We start from the raw sequence: 20,988 nt of genomic DNA, 5'->3' as shown, positions 1-20,988 counted from the left end.
TATCCCTGTTTAGGATTGCACTGTTATCTACTTAACTAGAGAATGTTTTGTCAGGCAAAAGGCAAACAGGAATATAGCAAATATACTTTTCCAGATACAGAGAGATTGGGAAAGCTTTGAGAGTAATTCTAAGTGGGTCTACTCAGAAGTAAATGCTGTTTTAGTCAATGGAATTTACTCCCAGGAAAAATGTTGTTAGGATTTTATTTATTATTTATGGTCTACCTTTCTCAATGGGGACCCAAAGTGGCTTTTATCGTTCTCCTCTCCTCAGTTTTATCCTCACAACAACCCTGTGAGGTAGGGTTAAGCTGAGAGGGGGTGACCGGCCCAGTGTCATCCAGTGAACTTCCATGGCAGAGTGGGATTCGAACCAGACTGCAGCCTTCATACACAGAAGTCCCCCCTCCCCTATTCCATAAATACACTAACCTTAAATTAACAATAGTCCTCCTTTGCACACCTGTAACGTATCATACAGCAACCCTATAGATTTTTCCTACCTGAAACACTACCTTTCCCGTTAGGCAATGCTTTCCGCCGTTAAGGACCCTGCTCATTCTATGCATGCCGGGTAATGTAGTTCATTTAATGGGCCACTGAAGCTGGGCGCCTTTCTCACATGATAGTCTGGAGCAGGCAGAAAGGCGCGGCTGGAGAAGAAGAAAAAAGTGCTCTCGGGAGACAAGCGCGTGCCCCGTCTTAAAAAAAGAAAGCCGCGGTTAAACTCTCGCTTGAATCAATGCTCTGTTGGCATTTTCTTTTCTAGTTGGAGGATTCGTTCGGCAGGGCTCGGCGTGTTGCTTCTACTGCATGTTTGCATGTGGAGGTTCGGGCTGCCCGCCCAGCAGATGCGCGACTGGTGTTTATCGGGTGTAGACCGCTTAGGATGCATTTAGACATTTTTTGAGACGTAAATGGGGCGGGCAGATCTCTTGGCTAATAATTCTTGCAAAAGATGCAGGGTGCTGGCTGCCTGAATGACCGGCTAGAGGTCTGTTTGCAGAAGTTAAACGCGGAAGCTGCACAAACCCGTTTCTGACCCTTCTTCTCGCTCCGGGGCATACACGGAAGAAAGATTTCTTTCCTTAGGAAATGCTGCTTGTAGACGGGAGCAGGTGTTAGGGTCTGGATTGCCTGTATTTCGAAAGCTACATTGAACTGCAGCTCTTGCTTCTCTGTAGAGGAAAGCGCGGTGCCCCTTTTCACACCTGGCAGAGAACAAACGGGGCGCTTCTATCGGTCTGCTTGATTGCTTCGGAACATGGGTCATCACGACCATATGTTCAAAGTGCTGATTATTGGGGATGCCACAGTGGGGAAGACCTCGCTGGTCCAGCGATATGCTAACGATAGTTTCAACAAGCATTATAAATCTACTGTTGGAGGTGAGTGACTTTTCTCCCAGCACGTTTAAGAGACATAATTGCAATGGAGGGAGGGTGAGTTGTGATGAAATTATACGATTGATTCTAAAGATTTGGTGTCTTTTAACCTAATGTCTGATCAATAGTGGTGTGTGTGTGGCTTTTGGTCTCATAGGAGAAACTGCCTACACCAAGCGCTGTGTTAACATTGACTGACTTCAGGCTTGCGTTGTCTGCTAGAATTCTTGTGATCTGTGGCATGAATTAAATTTACAAAGCAAAAATGCATTGTCAGGCAAGCCTTTGCAATGAAGGTGTAGCTCCCTGGGCAGAGTGATCCTGAGTATGCTGTTATTTAAGATCTTAAGAAACACCTTGCTGGACTTGACAAGTGCATGATTCCTGGGAAGAATCCAAGGGCTTGGTGGCTCACTGGAAACCAATCAGTAGTCCACTAACGGACTGTCATCTATCTTCTGCCTACCATTCTCTGCATTTGTTCTGTTAGAACTCTAAAGTACTGGTTGCAATCCTCCAACCACATCCTGAGGAATTTTCCTTTCTTTCAAGAATATTTTTTAGACATTCGGCCTGATAAAGGGTTCTAGTGAACTTGAAAGCTTGCACACTGTTACATTACATGTCATTTGGTTTGTCCTAATTAAAGGTATTATGGAGATTGTGCAGTTCTTTTAGGGAAATGTATATTAATATGAATTGGAGAGGAAAGATTTAGGCTGGGTGTGTCGAGCAGGGGATGATCCTTTCTGGTTTCTACATTTTGCAAGGAATCAGCTGAGGCCATTAACTACCACTTTAACAACAGAAGTGTGTGTGATGTAATAAAGACAGGTTGTGGGAGTGTGAGTAAAACAGAGAGAGTGCGGGCAAGCGAGTAAGTGCCGCTAGGGCAATAATTTCTTGAGTTATTTCCTACATCTAGATGTTATCAGTATTGTGCAACAAAAACACACAAAATGTGTGATGTTCTAGCCCAATAGTGTTCTTTAGTAATGCGCTCATTCTATGAATGGTAGGCCTGCCAGACAGGATATTCGGAGCGGAGTGTAGTCAGACTCTCCTCCCCCTCCCCCTGGAAGCAATGGAACTCTTCCAACATAAATAAGTCAGCTTGATAGATGCATTTAATGTGTGTATGCTCTCTTAATGCACTTGATTCTTATTCCCAATTTATAAAATGGGGATGAAAGCACTAGGTGATTTTCATTTCATTTCCAGCTTGGTCTTCATTCCAGAGATTCCTTATAGATTTAAACAAAATGAAAGGGAAAAAACACTCTTAGAATAGAATGCTCATAGCATTTAAAATTCCAGGGCTGGCATTAAAACATAGTAAAACTAATGAAAATCAATAAAAGTGTCATAATGAGGCAGCAAGTAAAATAGAATGAAATTAATAAGACAGTCAAAGAGCTCTACAAACAGCAGACAAACAGAAAGAAGCAGTATGTGTGTGCTTGAATGACCAAACAACTCAAAAGGCCTGGATAAATAGGTTTGCCTTCACCTGGTGCCAGCAACTTAATAAATCTGGTGCCTGGTGGATGATTGAAGGGGCGGGCAATTCATATTTTGAGTGCCACACTGAAAAGACCCCTCTTCTCAGAACAGTACTCTTCACCTCCAAGAAAATAGGAAAGTGTAGGAGAACTTCAGGGGATGAACTCAACTGACAGACACAGTCCTGAGAAACTGGGCTTAGGAACAGGGATGTGAGATGTAAGTATAGTTTATTTATTTTACTTCATTTATACCCTGCAGATTTCCCTAATGGAGACCCAAAGCAGCTTACATCAGTCTTCTCCATTTTATGCTCACAATAACCCTGTGAGGTAGGTTAGGCTGAGAGAGTGTGACTGCCCCATGGTCACCCAGCAAGCTTCCATGTCAGAGTGGGGATTTGAACATGGGCCTCCCAGATCCTTGTCCAACACTAACCACTGCACCGTACTAACTCTTCTTGGCCGTCGTCACACGGGCTTTTATTTAGCGCTAAAATGGCGCTATTTCCCGGCAAACACCCACCTTATTCCAACACTGTAGCAATTTTCTCTCTTCTGCTTTGTGCTTGATAGTCGCGCTATTTTGTGCCTCAGTGTGAATGCCTCACATCAATGTATTTCGCCTCGCAACGTCCTATGCCCTCCCTTCAATCCCAGAATCCATTTCTTCCTGCGACTCCCCTTTTTTAAAATTTTATTATGTCCTTATAACGCCATAACGACATAACACAATGCAAACTTTCTGCTGAAGTAAAAATGACTCAATCGCCATGGCAGAGTCTTCAGCGATGGGGATCACGTCAGACAGGGAGTTTTCTGCGGGCAAAGGGCTATTTATATAATTTCAAAGCTGGAAAAACAAAAGGGTCGTAATGTTTTGCTCTAACGGAATGTTTATATGCTGTTATTCCGTTATAGCAGAATTAAACGACAGAATAATTAAAAAAAGGGGGAGGAGCTGCTTCTGCGCGGTTAGAGAGAACAGAACAGAGTGCTTCGGTGTAGACAGCTGGTGGCGCGAAGAGCCGTTAGGTGACCCAAAGAAACGTTACTGTGCCGATAACAGGTAGGATACTATATGCTGTAAATTTAACAGAAGAGATGCCCGTGTGATGACGGCCCTTGTCATAAACTCTGAGTTTTTCAAGTGCCTGTGTTTCTGTGATGAGTAGCTCTCCTACACATTGAATTATATGGTTCACATCAAAAGGCATTACAAATGCTGAAGTCACAGTATGAACAATGAGCAATGTGATACACCACTTGCTATTCTGATTCTAAATTCTTGAAAACAAACACATCCTGAAGAATTCTAAATGTCAAGGCCTGGGTATTTATTTATACATTTCTAGCCTGTTGTGCTTCTAAGGAGCTCAGGGCAGCATGCATCACCCGCCCCTCCTCTAGTTTATCTTCGCAACCACCCTGTAAGGTGGATCTGGAGCGAGCAAACAGGGGGTCCCTTCCAGCTCTGATTCTATGTTCTGTGTTTCTAAGGTAGATTAGGCTGAGAGAGAATGACTGACCTAAAGTTATCCCGTAAGCTTCATGACAGTATGGACGTTTCTGAAGACTATAGCAGGTGCAAAAATGGACTATGACTGAAATTGTTTAATTATTAGATGGACAGCTTCTTCCAAGTTTCTTCTAATTTGTTTTTGTTGTCTTGGCTGGAGGCAGGGCTTTTTTTCAGTGGGAACACAGTGGAACAGAGTTCCGGCACCTCTTAAAAATGGTCAGATGGCTGAGTGGCACGGAGGGCAATCTAAACTCCCCTCTGTCTGGAGATCAGAGGGCGGGGCCACCAGCCATCTGACCATTTTCGCCGAGGGCAATTTAAACTTTAAAATACTCCCCCCCTTGTTCCAGCTGACCCAAAGTGATGTCATTGTGCGGTCTTGAGTTCCACCACTGAGTTCCACCACCTCTTTTCCCAGAAAAAAAGCCCTGGCTGGAAGAAACACCCGTTCTGGCAAAAGTAGTGGGTTGGATCTTGTGGAGGATTTCTACTGACAGAAGAGGCATTTTTGCTGATTTCCTTTTCGTCTGCAGACCTCAAACCCCCCACCATTCTGTTCCTGGTGATCCCCATCAGCTTTCAGCATTTTATGTTGTAGCAGGAGGGGGAGGTGCTGAAGTTGCATTCTGTTGAAGGAAATGTTAGCAGGAATGCCTGGTGGGATCCAAGCCACTGCTGTTTAAGACAAATTAACATGCAGTTATGGAGGAGATCAGCTGCTTAAACTGGTATACTTCATGCTTAAACTGGTATACTTTGTCCTGGTGTCAGCTGATGTGGCTCACCCATCATGCAACTCTCAGTATGCGTAGGGTCTGCAGAGGACGTAGAAGATCTTGATGGAAATCAGAGCCAAGCTACAAGTGACGCCTTACACAGGTTGGACACTTATCAGCTTCCCTCAAGTTTTGATGGGAAATGTAGGCATCCTGGTTTTATAGCTTGGCTCTCCATTACAGCTGCAAGAACAGGATGCCTACATTTCCAATCAAAACTTGAGGGAAGCTGACAAGTGTCCAACCTGTTTCAGGTGTCACTTGTAGCTTGGCATTCAGTTGCATATTTAAAAGCTTCACCTGAAAGCTATACAGGGTTTGGATAGTTCACAAGCACTAGAAGACATCACATATTTTAATGAACAGTCTCTTAATCTTAATAGATTCATGTTATCAACTAAGGGAAGCCCCTCTCATTTTCTGTTAGCTTTCATCTACTCATTGGTGAGTCCAGAATGAAGATCTGGGTCAAAGATCACTAACACTGAGTCTACATCCTACTGAGGAGTTGATGCACAAAAGGTTCAGTTTCATTCCCCTGCATTTACACGCGCGAGAGGGTTGCAATAGTTTTTTCCTTCTTTAAGATTTCTGAGGGGAAAGGCGGGTTACAGCGCAAACATTTAAGATCTTCTGAGGTAGGTAATAGCTGTGGACCACTCACCCTGTTCGTGTTTGCAATGTGTTGGGGCTTTTTGCCTTAGGAAAATGTACAGTTCTTGGGTGTCTGGGATGGGATTTGTTTTGTTTACTTGGATTGGATGCATGTGTTGTTGGCGGTTGCATTGTTATAATAATTCACCTCAACTAGAGTTTATGAAACAGTTACTATATAATGTATGATACGTTACTAGTGATAGAAGATAAAATATTCTAAATTTGCAAGTAGTTCTTTGGCGGTTCAAAACACTGCTTATTTTTAATACATTACTTGTCTTTAAAAAAACTTATTGAGCATAACATTTGTATGTTTTTTCTTTCATTTTGTACTAGGTCTGTAAAATCATTACTTAAAGAACACAGTCAGTCCCTGGGTAAGATTAGTAGGGTTAGACTTCTTAATTCAAACTATCTCCATTATGTAAGAGGGACCCTATTTAAAACAGTATGAATTATTTTTTCCTGCTCTTTCTATTGTGGCTGCAAAATGTGGTCCTCTCTAATATTTCATTGTAGCCTTGAGTTGATAGAGGGGATCAGATGGGAAGAGGTGGGAGGAGTTGGAGAAAGAGGCTCCTATGATCTCCCTTTTGATAGTGATGAGAAGTGCCGTCAAGTTGCAGTCAACTTAGACTCCTGCTGGGGTTTTCAAGGCAAGAGACTAACGGAGATAGTTTGCCATTGCTTGCCTCTGAGTAGCGACCCTAGTCTTTTTTGGAGGTCTCCCATCCAATTACTAACCAAGGCCAACCCTACTTAGCTTTGAGATTTGATTAGATCAGGCCTGTTTGGGATAGCTGGGTCAGGGCTTTGGTATCAAAGCTTATTCCGTTGTTGTGGTTGTTTGCTGCAATTGCTATTTGAGTATAAGATCCATCTAGTACGTTATATATGTTCACAAACTTACAGCATGCTTAGAGACTGGTATAGCCCTAAGAGCATTCACTTAGCGTAGGTGGGTGTATTTATTACAAACTGAATGCCGTTTTTCTTACTCGGTATCTATAATTTTTGCTGAGCTTGCATGTTTGTTACAGGGTATCATAGATTCTCAGCATCCAAAGCCTGCACCAGATAAAATATGTTGTGACTCTTTATTTTTTCTTTGTAAATGCAGCATGGATTGTAATGGTAGAAGGGTAATCATATCTACAGAGGAAAACAACTTATCTGCCATGTTCTATCACATAATAAGATTATCCTTTAAACTTTTGAGATTTTATTTTTTGGTTGCTTAGCTGTTGACAGGTTGTAGTTTTCCCCCTTCTGCCCTATTTGGGAGCAAAGGATATATCTTATGAGATTCATCTAGCAATGAAGAGCATCACAATTCCCCATACACATACACCAATCTACTTGTTTAATATCTATGTTGGGGCCATGAGGAGACAGTACTATTGAGTGTCTGAAATGGCTAAAATTTAGTTGGGCACAGTGCAAGTGACTGGAAAGGTCCTATGATCTGTCACTAGACTACCAAGAGGACATCATCACAGTCAAAACATTAAGGTATTGCTGCACTTAAGCAGAGTGCTTGTGCCCAGCATTACTTCTGGGGCAGAGGCTGTTATTTACCAATAACTCTTCAGTAATTGCCACTTTCCAGGAGAATCTTGATGAGTCCTAGCACTAGGATATGTGCATGTTCAAGTGCTGGGTAGCCATGTTTGTTTGCAGTAGATGAGCAAGTTTGGAGTCCAGGAGCGCCTTAAAGACCAACAGGGTATAACCTGATTCTTGAAAGCTTATACCCTGGAGTCTCTTGTTGATCCTTGAGATGCTACTGGATTCAAACCTTCTTCAGCTGCTGTTGGAGACAATGGCCCTTGTGCTAATGGCAGATATGATAGTGCTGCAGATACTATCATATTGTAATGAATGTAATTGTGCAGAACAAAATGACCTATTGAGAAATGGTTGTTGTGGGTTTTCCGGGCTGTATTGCCGTGGTCTTGGCATTGTAGTTCCTGACGTTTCGCCAGCAGCTGTGGCTGGCATCTTCAGAGGTGTAGCACCAAAAGACAGAGATCTCTCAGTGTCACTGTCTTTTGGTGCTACACCTCTGAAGATGCCAGCCACAGCTGCTGGCGAAACGTCAGGAACTACAATGCCAAGACCACGGCAATACAGCCCGGAAAACCCACAACAACCATCGTTCTCCGGCCGTGAAAGCCTTCGACAATACATCTATTGAGAAATGTTAATACGAAGTTTTCACCTCAAGGCAAATTAGGATGTGTTCTGTGTATTATCTGCTATATTTCAGGGAAATACATTCTGAAATAGAAGGCTTAGGATTCAGGACTTAATTGTGCGTGTGTGAGTTTATTTGTACATACATACACGTGCACAGTCTTTTTACAGAGTTACTTAAGATAGTAACAGCGCTATTTTTTTTATTTGGATCCACTGGAGTATTTCTGTGGCATTTTGTGCTGCAGAAGAAGTGGGAGGCAACACTGGTGGATCCAAGCCAGTGAATGGCTGCAGCTTTTGACCTCCTGTGGTGGATGCAAGTTGCTGCAACTACCTAGAAATGTTGAGTGGGGTGGGAGTCAAGGAGATGATGATGCTTAAACCACAAAACTAGAACCTACAAACCAGCTGTCCAAAGCACAGTTAAAACCAAGGGGGGTTGAGTAAAGTAACCACCACATGCTTAGTGGTCCTCAGGTTTTATCCATCCTTCATGTACTGGAACATAAAAATATTCTATGAAGTGAACAGTGCTAACTAAATGCTCTAGCTTGAGCATGACACCTCTCCCAATAGGGAGCATAATTGCTCAATTCTTTTTCTTTCTTTCTTTCCATGACTACCCAGTGGACTTTGCTTTGAAGGTGGTACAATGGTCAGAGTCTGAGACTGTGAGGTTACAGCTTTGGGACATCGCAGGTGAGCTATGTAAAGTTCCCTGGATCTTTGTAGCATTTTATTATCTGTTCTAATTATGCTGCTCATTTGTCTTTCCCTTCAGCGAAGGATAACTTCCAAGTGCTGTTTTTGTTAAGTAAGTCTTGTATGATGCATGTAGTAGTTTCCCTAAAAAATTAAGAGCTTTGGAAAACAAATCTTTGTAGATTTGAGCAATTTTTTGGTAGCAAGGAAACATCAGCTGGAAAGCCCATTGTCACCTATATGCAAGGTTTGCCATTCCCATTTTAGCCAGGTAGTGTACCTAGGTAATATTGGGTCTTGCTATTTTTGTCTGCTTTTTTTCTAAATAAACTACCCTATTTACACAAAAGGAAGACTGTTTTTTCCACAAGTGCAATCAAGAAAAGGAGAAGAGTCTTACATTTGCATACAAGTTATAGTAATGTGTAGTAATAAAACCTTTTATGTATAACCTTTTTTACGGGAATCATTTTACGTTCAGTGTTGTCTTCTTTTTGGATAAACACAGTACCTTTAGCAAAGGAAACTTAGATCTCACGCTGGGACAGGAAGTTGTGGATGTCTTACAATACTTCATTACATCAAGTTCTGTTGGTGTTGGGATGTCCGCATTGACCCTAACAAACTTGGTGGTGGCAGTTATTAAATATTAGTCCTTGGTGTGAGTGTTTTGGTACTCTGCAAATACAGTTGGGGTAGGGAGTGAAAAGTAAAAAAGGATTCAAAAGCACTCAATCCTATCACAAATTTTCTATGAACATATTTACTCTGTTGTATCTGTAATAACAACAACATTCGATTTATATACTGCCCTTCAGGACAACTTAACGCCCACTCAGAGCCGTTTACAAAGTATGTTATTATTATCCCCACAATAATCACCGTGAGGTGGGTGGGGCTGAGAGAGCTCCTAGAAGCTGCGATTGACCCAAGGTCACCCAGCTAGCTTCAAGTAGAGGAGTGGGGAATCAATCCCAGCTCTCCAGATTAGAGTCCCGTGCTCTTAACTACTACACCGAACTGGCTAGTCCTGGAAATGGCAGTTCTTGGAACACCCTGAAGATGGTTGCTGGTAATGGTTATTGCCCTTATAGCTAAACTACACAAGACGAATTACACAAGGACGCTCAAGTGAAGGGAGATACAGTGTTAGCCGGGAAGCGTAGTTTGAATTTCACCAGATCCAGCAAAGATCGCTCTTCAGAGGGTTTGTTAATTTTCTCTTTGCTCCCCAAAGGCTCTGTCAATTATTAACAAACCCTCTGAGGAAGGATCTTTGCAGGCCCTGTAGAGAGGTGAAATTAACAAACCCTTTGAGGAGCAATCTAGCCTGCTCTGTAGAGAGTGGTGAAATTCAAACTATGCTTCCTGGCTAACATTGTGTGTAATTCATCTTGTGTGGTTTAGCTCTTAATACTTACTACAAAGGGGTGTGCGTGTTCTCTCATTGCACAGCCGCATCTTTTCTTACTGGTTAAACTGGAATGATTCCCTCTGCCAAAAAGGAAATCTACTGTTCAGTTTAAAAACTGACTTGTTTCTTCAGCAATTGGGAATCGATGTGGTGAAAACAGCAAATGAAAACTCTAGCTACATGCAGAATTCTTATCCTCTCATCCACATCTTTCTTGCTTCTCAGTGAGGACAACTGATATTCAAAGCAGCTTTCAAGCTATAAGGGTGGCTTCCCTAGCAGAGCACCAATTGTACTCAAGGAAACATACAACTTTCAAAGAGCCAAGCTATAAGAGACAAATTACAGGAGGAGGAGCACATGAAGAAACTCGCAATGTTAGCCCGGAAGCTGAGTTTTAAAAGAGATCAGAAGGCTTTGTTAATTTCCCCTCTCTACAGAGCCAGGGAGATCACTGCTCAAAAGGTTTGTTAATTTCCTCTTTGCCTCCCTAAGGCTCTGTCATTTTCACCTCCCCTTCTAGGAGGCAAAGAGGAAATAAACCTGAGCAGCTAAATCCCTGGCTCTGTAGAGAGGGGAAATTGACAAAGCCTTCCAGTCTCTTTTAAAACTCAGCTTCCTGGCTAACATTGCGACTCCCTTAACGTCCTCCTCCTCGTATAATTTGTCTCTTGTAGCTTAGCTAAAAAAGTAGAAGGCAGAGTACCAGCTCCTCCCAGGTGGAACAATTCAGAAAATCCCTACCGTGTGGATTACCTTTCATGTTTGGAGTGAGCAGGGCAACGACAGTAACAAGCTTTGCTTCTGTTCCTTTCTATCTTCCTTTTATTATTTAAGATATTTATATGCTGCTTTTTTCTCAAAGCAGCTTCCAACCTAGTTATCCCTTCCTCCATTTTATCATTCTAACAGCAGTCCTGTAACATAGATTGAGAATGTGTGTCTGGCCCAAGGTCACCCAGCAAGCTTCCATAGCAGAGTAGGGGTTTGAACGTGGGTCTTCCAGACCCTAGTCTGACACTCTGACCACGATACCACACTGGCTCAATCACAGATACCTCAAGCATACAATGCATACAATGAGCCCACTTTAGTCAACCTTGTTCCACTTTTTGTTTCTTTATTTCACTTGCCATCAGGCAGCAAGTAGGAGTGAATCCATTGGTATAATAATGCTGTTTGTGTTTTGTCTTGCCTTGATAATTTCTGTATTTGTGGAGACTTTTTATTGTGTGGAACACTGTGGACCATTGTCTCAAGATAACAATTAAGTCTCCACCTTCAACTTCCAGGTCAAGAACGGTTCACATCCATGACTCGGCTGTACTACAGAGAGGCATCAGCCTGCATCATCATGTTTGATGTCACCAGCATTAGTACCTTCACCAGCTGCCAGAAATGGAAGCAGGATTTAGACAGCAAGCTGAAGCTGCCAGATGGAAGCCCTGTCCCTTGCTTGCTGCTGGCTAATAAAGTGAGTGCAGAATGGACAGGTCCATCTTTTCCTATAGGTGGCTAACTAGGGCAACGGGGGGAGGTGGGGCGGGTATGATGACAAGATTGCTTTTGTTCCAGCAGCAATTGAAATGGATTTACCTTCCCTGGCATCACTTCTGTGCATTTGTTCTTTGCTGCTCAGGTGTTGGTGATCCCACTTATCTAAACAAGCAATAGATTTCCACAGTCAAGAAACCTGACTGGGTGTTTGTGATAAGCAGCAGCATTGTAGAGTCTCTAAGGCCAGGGCTTATTGGGAGATGCAGAGAGTGAACAAGCAGTTTGTAGGCTGAGGTGGCAGGTAGGCAAAGGGTGAAGGAAGTGAGCAAAAGGGGATCTGCTGTAAAGCTGAGGTGAGGGTGAACTTATAAAAGATGGCTTGTGATTACTTATTCTGGTTCCTTAGTTTTAACCCACTAAGGTTAGCGGGAACCTTTTCTCCATACATTCTTTTTTCCCCCTCCTCTTGTCTTGGAGCATCAAGAAGTACCATGACTAGAGGTATCATGTTTAGAAGATGGACGTATATCCTGTGCCAGAGTAATTGTGTTACTGTAAACCTTTGGGAAGACTTGATAAACAGACTTTCTTTATGCTCAAGCTTTTAACTGCCTTGTTAGGTTAGAAAGGAGTTTTTCCACTTGGCCAGGCTCGTTGACAACCTGGGGCGGAAGTTGCTTGCCCCTGACTTGGTGGCTTGACTTGCTAGTTTATGTCATCTGGTGGTATTTGTGCAGTGGGTCCTTTATTGACAGTGCCCCTGCTCTCTGCTTATGGCTGAGGCTAACCTGGACTGCGCAGGATGATCTGTGGGGAGAGATGGGTAGACTGCTCTGCTTTTAGGCAATCAGTGTAGTGAAAGCCAACACAACTTTCTAGAGTTGAATAGGAAGGCCTCAGTTCAAATCCAGCTGTTTGTGGGCTCATCCAAAGTCGCTTGGGCTAGTTGTGTCAAGTTCACATTGCTCTTGTGAGAATGCAAAGGGATAACCTCCATCTGTGCCAGCTTGGAGATCCTTGGAAAGATGCAAATGTGTCAGTGGGATGGAGTCTGCTGAGATAGTATGTAAACATAATATACATTACATAATAGGCATACGCAACCACACCATTTACAGTATTTGCTTAAGCACTTAAAAGTTTGCTAAGTGACTCGTTGTGTAATGGCTACTTAAATGATGCCATCTTTAGCTGCTTGCAGTCTGTTGTGGCTGATGAGCCCACAGTTTGAGACTGGGGGAGTTTAAATGATATAACACAGAAAAGAAAGCCAGATCTGCTCCAGGTTTTAATGAACAAGATAGTTTCCTGTGTGCCCCTCCCCCAACTAAACACACCACTGCTGCCTCAGTCTCCTCATTGGTGCTGGCCTTATTCATGCATGTTGCTTTATGGTGCTGCCTGAGCCACTTGGCCAGTAAGTGTGTGATGATGACTTCTAGGAGGAGGGGCAGGAGCAGCTGCTGCCAAAGGACAAAAGAGGCCAGGGAGCAAGTCGCTTCCTCCTAAGTTGCCATCCCTGCTTGCCAGTGCACAAGTGATCAGTGACAGCAAACAGCACCTTCCTCTGTATGGTGAGCCAACATTTGCTTCCCCGCCCCTCTCATCCAGGATACCACTTTTATCTGAGTAGTGGAGCTGTTGCTCCCAAACCCAATTCTAGTGGTTACAAGGATAAGCAAGTAGTGGTGGCCCCTAGGAGCAGCAGCAGCCCTCCCTAAAAGGAAAAGGTAAGCAGCAGTGCTGTCTGCTCCTGGCAGCATTTCTTGCATGCTCACTTGTTCAGATGAGTGAGCCAGTGACTGGCAGAAGCAACCTGTTCCTGTCCTGAGGGAGAAGATACTAGTTGTTTGCTCTCTCCCTATGAATGGAAGGGTAGTCGTCAACACATGTTAGAGATACTGGGCCAAGGGCAGGGAGGGCTCCTAGCAGGGCCAGTTCTCCCACTGCTGTACAGCAAAAGGGGGCAAGTAGCCATGGCTACTGTTTTGCCATATGGGGCCAGTGGGTTGGCAGGGGTGCTTGGGCTTTGGTGGCTGCCTGTTAACCTTAGCCCTCAATAGGAGAATCTCTGGCTGATGTTTTGCAGCATTTGGGCCAATTCAATTGTCAGGAAGATTTGTTCTTTTTGTAACTACTGCAGGCTATTCCTTCCCCATAATGAGTTTTTTTGCTGAGATCTGTGATGAGGATCCCTAGCTCATTGCTCATATTCAGAGCCAGCAAGGTACTCTGACTTAATCTGGGAAGCTGTCTCTTTGTGTATCAAGGACAATTCCTTAATCCAGTGGAGATAAAACCAGGCTAAACTCCAATGGTTGGGTCCTGAACGTTGGGCAAATTCACATTACAGCAAAGGTTTTTTTTTTTTTTTAAAGGATGCATTCAGACTTCTAGATTTACAGCTGGGCACTGTAGCAGGCTCAAGGATCTTGCAAATCCTTTCTTAGTTTCTTTAGGAACAAATAAAAAATGAGCCCCAGAAAAAGGGTTTTTTAAATGGTTGTATTGCCTTATGCAAATGTATGCAATTTCCAGTTTCTGCTTGATGAGGGTTAGCTATCTGCTTCAAAATAATTGGCTCTTATTGGGAGAATAGCAGAAGGGGAGAATGATAGCCCTTCCGTTTCCTTTTCAGGATGAGGGGAAGGCACTCTATTATGGCATTTAACATAATTATGCCAAGAAAACCGGACCAGAGTATAAGCAGCCAGTCCCTATATACCGCTATTGCAGCTTTGCATTTTAGGAAGTAAATAACTATAGATTAAACCAGCTCCCTTTGATATGAGTGATTATTTTTCTTCCTGTTTATTGCCCTGATTTAGAGCTGAGTCAAACTGGTCTATTTATTTTTGTTTTGGCTTTTGCTATTATGGAAAAGGACTATTTTTTTTTCTTTTAATGTAGTTCCTCAAAATTTCGTGGTGGTGTGTTTGTTTGTTTAAGCCATGTAAAGTAATGTCTGAGCTGTGCAAAAGCCTCAAAGGGCTGATCTGGCTTTAATGTCTCTGGAGAACTGTGCAGGACCTGAGCCAGTTCAGAGAAGCCCCCAAGAGAGCTCTTCAGTCCCTGATCTTGCCTGACCAGTTGGGGGGGGGGTGGATCAGCGGAGCTAAAGCAGCATCCCTAGACCTACAGAAGGCAAGGGTGAGGCTATGATCGTCACCCCCAAGATCGTGCTGATGGACATAACAGGTGGCTACAGGCCCCTTTCCTGGCCCTCAAGGGCCAAAACTGAGGTATTGAATTGGAAATGAAGCAAATTATCCTTATGTCCAAACTTGCCTTGACCTCAGTGAGACTCATTTTGAACTGTGAAAATCTGAAGCAGAGCTGCATGTTCTGTTCCACGACTTACTTTGCCAGTTTAAGCTGTAGTTGCATAAACGTTGTTCTTTTAATAAAAATGCAAGGTGTAATGTCTTGCCATAAGCAGACTTTTGAGTGCGACAAGAAAAAGACACATGCTTGTTTGTAAGCAGTTTTAAAGGTGAGTTGACCATTCCTGAATTTTCTTTTCCAGTGTGACCTTTCTTCATGGGCTATGACCAGGGAAGAAATTGATCGATTCAGTAAAGAAAACGCTTTTACTGGGTGGACTGAAACATCTGTCAAGGAAAACAAAAATGTAAATGAATCTATGAGGTAGGTAAAATGCCATTTTTAGGATGTTTAAAAGCTACTGAAGCCATCGCTGACTTGTACAAAGCCTATACTTATTAAGGGATTTTTTTTTCATTCTAATGTGGTGATGCCCTGGGTTTGGAGTAAAACGGATAATTTCAACGTCAGAGATATTACACTGGTTTGTAGTGAGATGGCTGCCTTTTAGGTAATGACCATGGTTTAGGATGTAACAGTGGCTTGAGAAATTGGAGCTGTGGTGAACAGTGTCTGTAGATGAAGTCCATAACAAGCCCATGTCCCTTGTAGTTCAGTCACGCAGCAGAGCATGAAAGACTTAATTTTTGATCACTTGACTACAGATGCTGTTGATGGTGTTCATCTTCAAAAAGACCCATTTTAGTTTTGTGTGAAAAGATGATTTTAGATATTTCATTTGGGACTTGATGTAAGGAGGTGAATGGGACAAACTCTCAGATCCTTACTCATCCAGTGCAATGGAGCTGCTAAAATTTAGTCTGTAGGCCAGTAGGCATTCAAACAAAAAGCTGTTGAGGTTATGGGGAGGATTAGTGTGAGACTTCAAAGGAACTGGTTAGTAGCAAGGGAGAACTGGGAAGGTGAAGCTGTAGAGCCTAAGACACTTTGCAAGTTATAAACCATACCCACTACCAGGATGCTTTTAGTTTTAAACTTCTGGTTTGAAAGGTGCAGCATAAATAGTGATAGAACTCCATAATTACATGATTCTAGGTGTAAAGATAACCCCCTCCATTATGGAGAGGCTGTAAATGTCTTTGCTGCTTCCAGCTGAGTGCTTTTAGTTCTTGCTCTGTAACCTAATTCTGTTGCTTCATAGAGTCCTTATTGAGAAGATGATGGCGTTGTCATCAAGTGAAGGAGACTCTTCTGTTCCAGGCCATGGAGACTACATCAACCTGAAGGATGCATCCACACCCAACTGGGGATGCTGCTAGCTGCAAACTTAACAGCAATAGATCAGGGAGCAACAGTGATTTTCAAACAAGTATTGGCTTTTTAAGTGTTGAATTGGCATGAGCAGCAGCAGAGAAGGAGTTGTTCTACCCAGTAGGGATGACTGAAACCATTATCTTTGAAGTTGAGGGCCACCCAGTGTTGACTTTCGCCATTCCATTCGTCATTAAAGCTTGGATTGGCTCTGGAATGAAGAATCTTCTGCTCATTGCAACGCATTGCAGGTCTGGGAAAGTGTCTGCCATGGCTGATCCAAGATGCTAGCCTAAGAAAAGTGGCAACAGAAACCTTTCATTGCTAGGAAAAAGAAGCCAAAGCAACCTGGTTGTGTCTATCTTATGGGTATGCTCTGTCTTCAGTCTCCCTTTGGAACAAACTGCCTTTAATGTCTCATCTGTGGAAACTCACTTTGGACTGTGATGATCCTTTCTTATGGCACAACTGCAGAATGGTCTTACAGCAACTTTTCTTGTGGTGCCATATTTGTCTTGAGAAGCTCACTGCTGCTTTTGTGTAATTTAGCCAACAGCATTTAAGTGGAAGAAAAATTACAATGAACTTGGTGGCCTTTTTTGTCCGTTTTTATTTGGGATGCACAATTAAGTCCTTTCCTGATGTCATTTTATTAGAGCAGCAAGCAATGAATTGAGGCAAAAGCTGTAAATGGTTTTGCATTGATGCCTTATTAGTGCACCAGCAGTATTCTTTCGTTTTATAGTCCTTTCCCATCTAGGATCTCATTTGCCTTTTCAAATTCTGATGAATTACTTCCCTTCAGCCATCCTTCTGTGGAGGGCACAGACAGCTGTAGATGGCTGAAAGCCCACCTACTGGTTTTCGTGATCTAAGGAGAATACAGGACACAGCAGGGCAAGAAATGAGAGTTAAATCTTCCCCGTGCTTTTTTGGTACTTCACCTTTTAAAAGATTTAACCATAGCTGGATTTTTCTGCTTGAAGAATGTTGTATAAAGTGGTATTTTTAAAAGTTTTTTTAATTGGCCAGTTCACAATTTAGGAAGATTAAAGTTTAAAAAATGTTAAGATGTATTGAAATATGTGCGAGTGGATGTATATTCTTCTGTTTAAAAACAGACAGGAAGGAATTTTTGTCCACAATTTGGTTAATTTATAAGCTCCTATATGGACTGTTGGAAAGATTATTTGCTTTTTGCATATTATCTCTGATAAAATATTTCAGCAATGTTTTAAACCCTCAGTCCAAGTTGAATAGTGTGCCAGGTATAATAGGAAGATACATTCTCAGCCTTTGGATCATAACCCTTTTTCCTGTTTCCACAGCAGTGTTCTTCATGGCAGAGTGTGGTTGTTCTGGTGCTAGGCACTTTCTGCTCGTTGCAAACCAGCATTATCCAGTAAACAGAAAGCACCTAAGTGGCAGAAGAACGCATTCTGCAGTGGAGCACTGCTTCACAATGCAGGACAAGACTTCAGAAATAGAAGAAAGGGTTAAGATCAAAGTCTAACAATTTTCTGAATTTTCTAATTAAAATGCCCTTTATTATTCTGTTGAACTTAGCCTGTAGTGTCTATCATGGGGAGACTATTCTGTAGGTGAAGGTTACTAAACAGCTGCTATTAAGTCAGGAATTAGATATGGTGTGAACACTGGAAGGGAAACTAGGATCTTGATATGGAGCCAAGAGGCATTCGGTTGGAACCAAACTGTTTCCATGGGTACAGGGTTTTCCAGCTATGAAGTCCACCCCCCCCCACCAAACACACACACTTCTGCAGGGAGTCTGAAATACATTCCAAAATCCTGTTACTGGGGTTCCCTCTCCCCCAAGAATGGGGTTGGGGTGTTTCAGGCTGCCATGGGAGAGGGGAAGATCACACACTGTAGGTGGAAATCTTTGTACCTGCAGAAGTATTAGTCTGCATCCAAACCAGCAGCTGTTGCCACCTAGTGCATTTTTATTTTTAAAGGTGGTCAGAGCTGTCAGTAGGTTGCAGGGCTGGATCTGCAAAATGCTGTAGAAGCTAAGTGAATAGATAAGCAGCATTCCAGAACTTTGTTGTGGTTTAGTGCATTCAAATATGTGTGTAGACTGTTTGCTACAGGAGCACAACAGAACTAGCCTCAGACAAGTACTATATAAATTGCAGATTTGGGATTTTTAATGACATTCTACAGGTGTAAATGAATGAGGTGGTATCATGTTAACATTACTTGAAAGTGTCCTTTGTACTAATAATACAATTTTTAATTACTGCTATGCACTTTTAACCTTGGTTATTCCAATAGCACTTTCCCACTGTGCCAGTTATAAAAGGCAGTAGATAATGCAGAATTTAACATACAGGAAAAGTTACTGTGTGGAAAAACATAGGTTGCTTTCCCATACTTAGAAGCACTGGCTGGATGTATAAATTAATGTGGCAGATAGCTGGCACAGATATCCTATGGACAACTTACCCAAGTTTGTTTCAGACGGCGTCTCTGACATCACCAATCCGTATCAGAGCAACAAGTTTATAACCTAATCTGGTTGTGCTCGGAGTCAAAGCTGCTTTTTTAATTGCCTGTAGTAACGCATTTGAGGAAAATATATAGAAATGTTTTATGTGGTTATTATAGTATTGGGGGAGCAATTCAAGTCATCATAACAGGTTATCTAGAAATTGGCACCTGAGAATATGTGCATGTTATCTCTTTCACATCCCTTTTATGGATGCTTGGTGGCTAATGAGCTTTGAACCAAAACAACCACCTCAAATCACTATCATGTATAGCTCTCTTGGCTTGTGAGAAATGAATAGGCAAGCAGAAGGACAGCTAGTTCCAAGTAGTTTTTTTTCCCCAAAGGGGCCAGGTGGAATATAATTGAAACATAAGCCTAAAACCACAGAACTTCTAACTGTACAACTATGCTTTGCAAAACTAGCAACTCATTGTCCAGATCTGGTGTTAATCATTCATATGTTGTTTTACAAAAGTTTCTACCACTGCACTCTTAATATTTAAAGGGTTCATAAATATATACTTTTCTAAAAAGCATGCATGCACACAGCTTTTTGTGATTTATGCTACTTCGATTAGCTCTGACATGAAACATTTATTACATTTCCCTTCATTTTGTGAGTAAACTGGAAACAATTATAGATATGAGATCAAGTGGCATCTGATATATTTTTTTTCTATTAGGAAGATCTGCTCTCAAAGTGCTTGTAAGCCAGACATAGCCAGGTTTAGTTATCTGTTTGTAGTACCCTTTTTCCCACATTGTTTGGTTGTGGTAGGGCTAAAAAGAAAATGCAGAAATACACCCCCACCCCTAACGGGATGGGGAAATCCCATACCACAACAACTTCTTTAATTCTGTCAGCGCATGATACCCTGGCATCTCTACTGCAGCACTTAGTGGGATCACACCTGGTAACATGTAGGCAATACATATTTTAATGGTCTTGGATGTGGCAAATATCCAGATGATAAAAATTGGTCTTTAATAGACAAATCCTCAATTAAATATGCACTATGTTGTATAGTAATGAAGCTTATACTACTAGAATCTTTACTGCATGACTTTTTTCAAATTAAACTGTTCTATCAATATTGATTTAAAACCTACCCTAAGCAACTGGTGGCATTTCAGAAACTCCCGAATCCTTCTCATATTCTTTTCACTTTCAAAATATTAATATGAGAACATTTGTTTTTATGTCTCAGTGGCAACAATGTTTCTACCTGTACCAATCAACAGCCAATGCAGTATTACAAAAACTGAATTAAAACTGAAATAAAATGTATGGCATTGCTTGATGGACTATTGTTAGTTTCTTGTTTCAATAATCTTTATGGCAACTGAGTTAAGAGTTGGATTTTTGTTTTTTAAAATAGTGATGCACTCTACCGGTAACTTAGGCTGCAATCCTAAGAACATTTTCCAGAAAGCAAGCTCCACTGAATAAAATTCTAATACTTGCTTAGATTTGCTCCCTTAGTTTGTGTATTTGCAATTGTTTGAAATGGCTCAGCTCATGTAATAGAGGCTGATTTACACTTCCAAATGTCCAGAGGAGTTAGCCATGTTAGTCTGTAGTAGCAAAATCAAAGAGAGTCCAGTAGCACCTTTAAGACTAACCAATTTTATTGTAGCATAAGCTTTTGAGAATCAAGTTCTCTTCGTCAGATACATGGTACAGAAACTGGTCAAATATAGAAGAGGAGGGGGGAGGAGGGGAGGAGAGAGAAGATGCAGTTGGGGGGGAGAGGGAGGATGAAACCAAAACATTCCTTTGCTAGTAAATGTAAACATCTCCTTTTGGTGTAGGGGTCAGTTGGCTTGGGTGAGGCTTCAAAGGAGTTTGCCGTGTTAGTTTGCAGCAGTAAAACAGACCATCCAATTCCTATGTAGTCTAAGCCTTCGATAACCACAGCTCTCCCCGTCAGTTCTGTCAGATGCATCTGACGGGGAGAGCTGTGGTTATCGAAGGCTTAGACTACATAGGAATTGGATGGTCTAGCTGTTTTACTGCTGCAAACTAACACGGCAGAGATTGGCAACTCTAATTGTATATGGCTGTAGATAAATAATTCCTTCTAAATGTTGTTCAAAACAGCAAGTGGATCTCTGCCTATAACTTTTGTCTGAATATGATACAGAATTCTATGGGGAATGTTGTGGGCTACTTATGGATAAGTATAATCATGGGCAACTGAAGTAGACTGTACTGTTTTCCTGCTG

The 20,988-nt window shown here is 42.1% G+C and overlaps 1 protein-coding gene across 1 annotated transcript; it reads left to right on the top strand.

Annotated features, from left to right (window-relative positions):
* The first annotated feature begins 642 nt into the window (after window positions 1-642).
* Window positions 643-20,060, top strand: RAB29 (RAB29, member RAS oncogene family). The gene is made up of 5 exons (XM_054982017.1): window positions 643-1,388; window positions 8,669-8,740; window positions 11,450-11,631; window positions 15,181-15,302; window positions 16,141-20,060. The coding sequence occupies exons 1-5, from the start codon at window positions 1,265-1,267 to the stop codon at window positions 16,256-16,258; spliced, it is 618 nt and encodes a 205-aa protein (XP_054837992.1). The 5' UTR covers window positions 643-1,264; the 3' UTR covers window positions 16,259-20,060.
* Window positions 20,061-20,988: the final 928 nt, after the last annotated feature.

Source organism: Eublepharis macularius, chromosome 5 (assembly GCF_028583425.1).
Source record: "Eublepharis macularius isolate TG4126 chromosome 5, MPM_Emac_v1.0, whole genome shotgun sequence".
Lineage (NCBI taxonomy): Eukaryota > Metazoa > Chordata > Lepidosauria > Squamata > Eublepharidae > Eublepharis > Eublepharis macularius.
The sequence above is the reverse complement of the archived record's forward strand: the minus strand, read 5'-3'. Positions and strand labels throughout refer to the sequence as shown.

What these genes read in the sequence shown, in the direction of transcription:
- RAB29 (XM_054982017.1), top strand. Translation starts at nt 1,265, where the DNA reads ATGGGTCATCACGACCATATGTTCAAAGTGCTGATTATTGGGGATGCC. An exon ending in GCTTGCTGCTGGCTAATAAA is followed by an intron (nt 11,632 to 15,180) that starts GTGAGTGCAGAA and finishes TTTCTTTTCCAG; the next exon opens with TGTGACCTTTCTTCATGGGC. An exon ending in AATGTAAATGAATCTATGAG is followed by an intron (nt 15,303 to 16,140) that starts GTAGGTAAAATG and finishes GTTGCTTCATAG; the next exon opens with AGTCCTTATTGAGAAGATGA.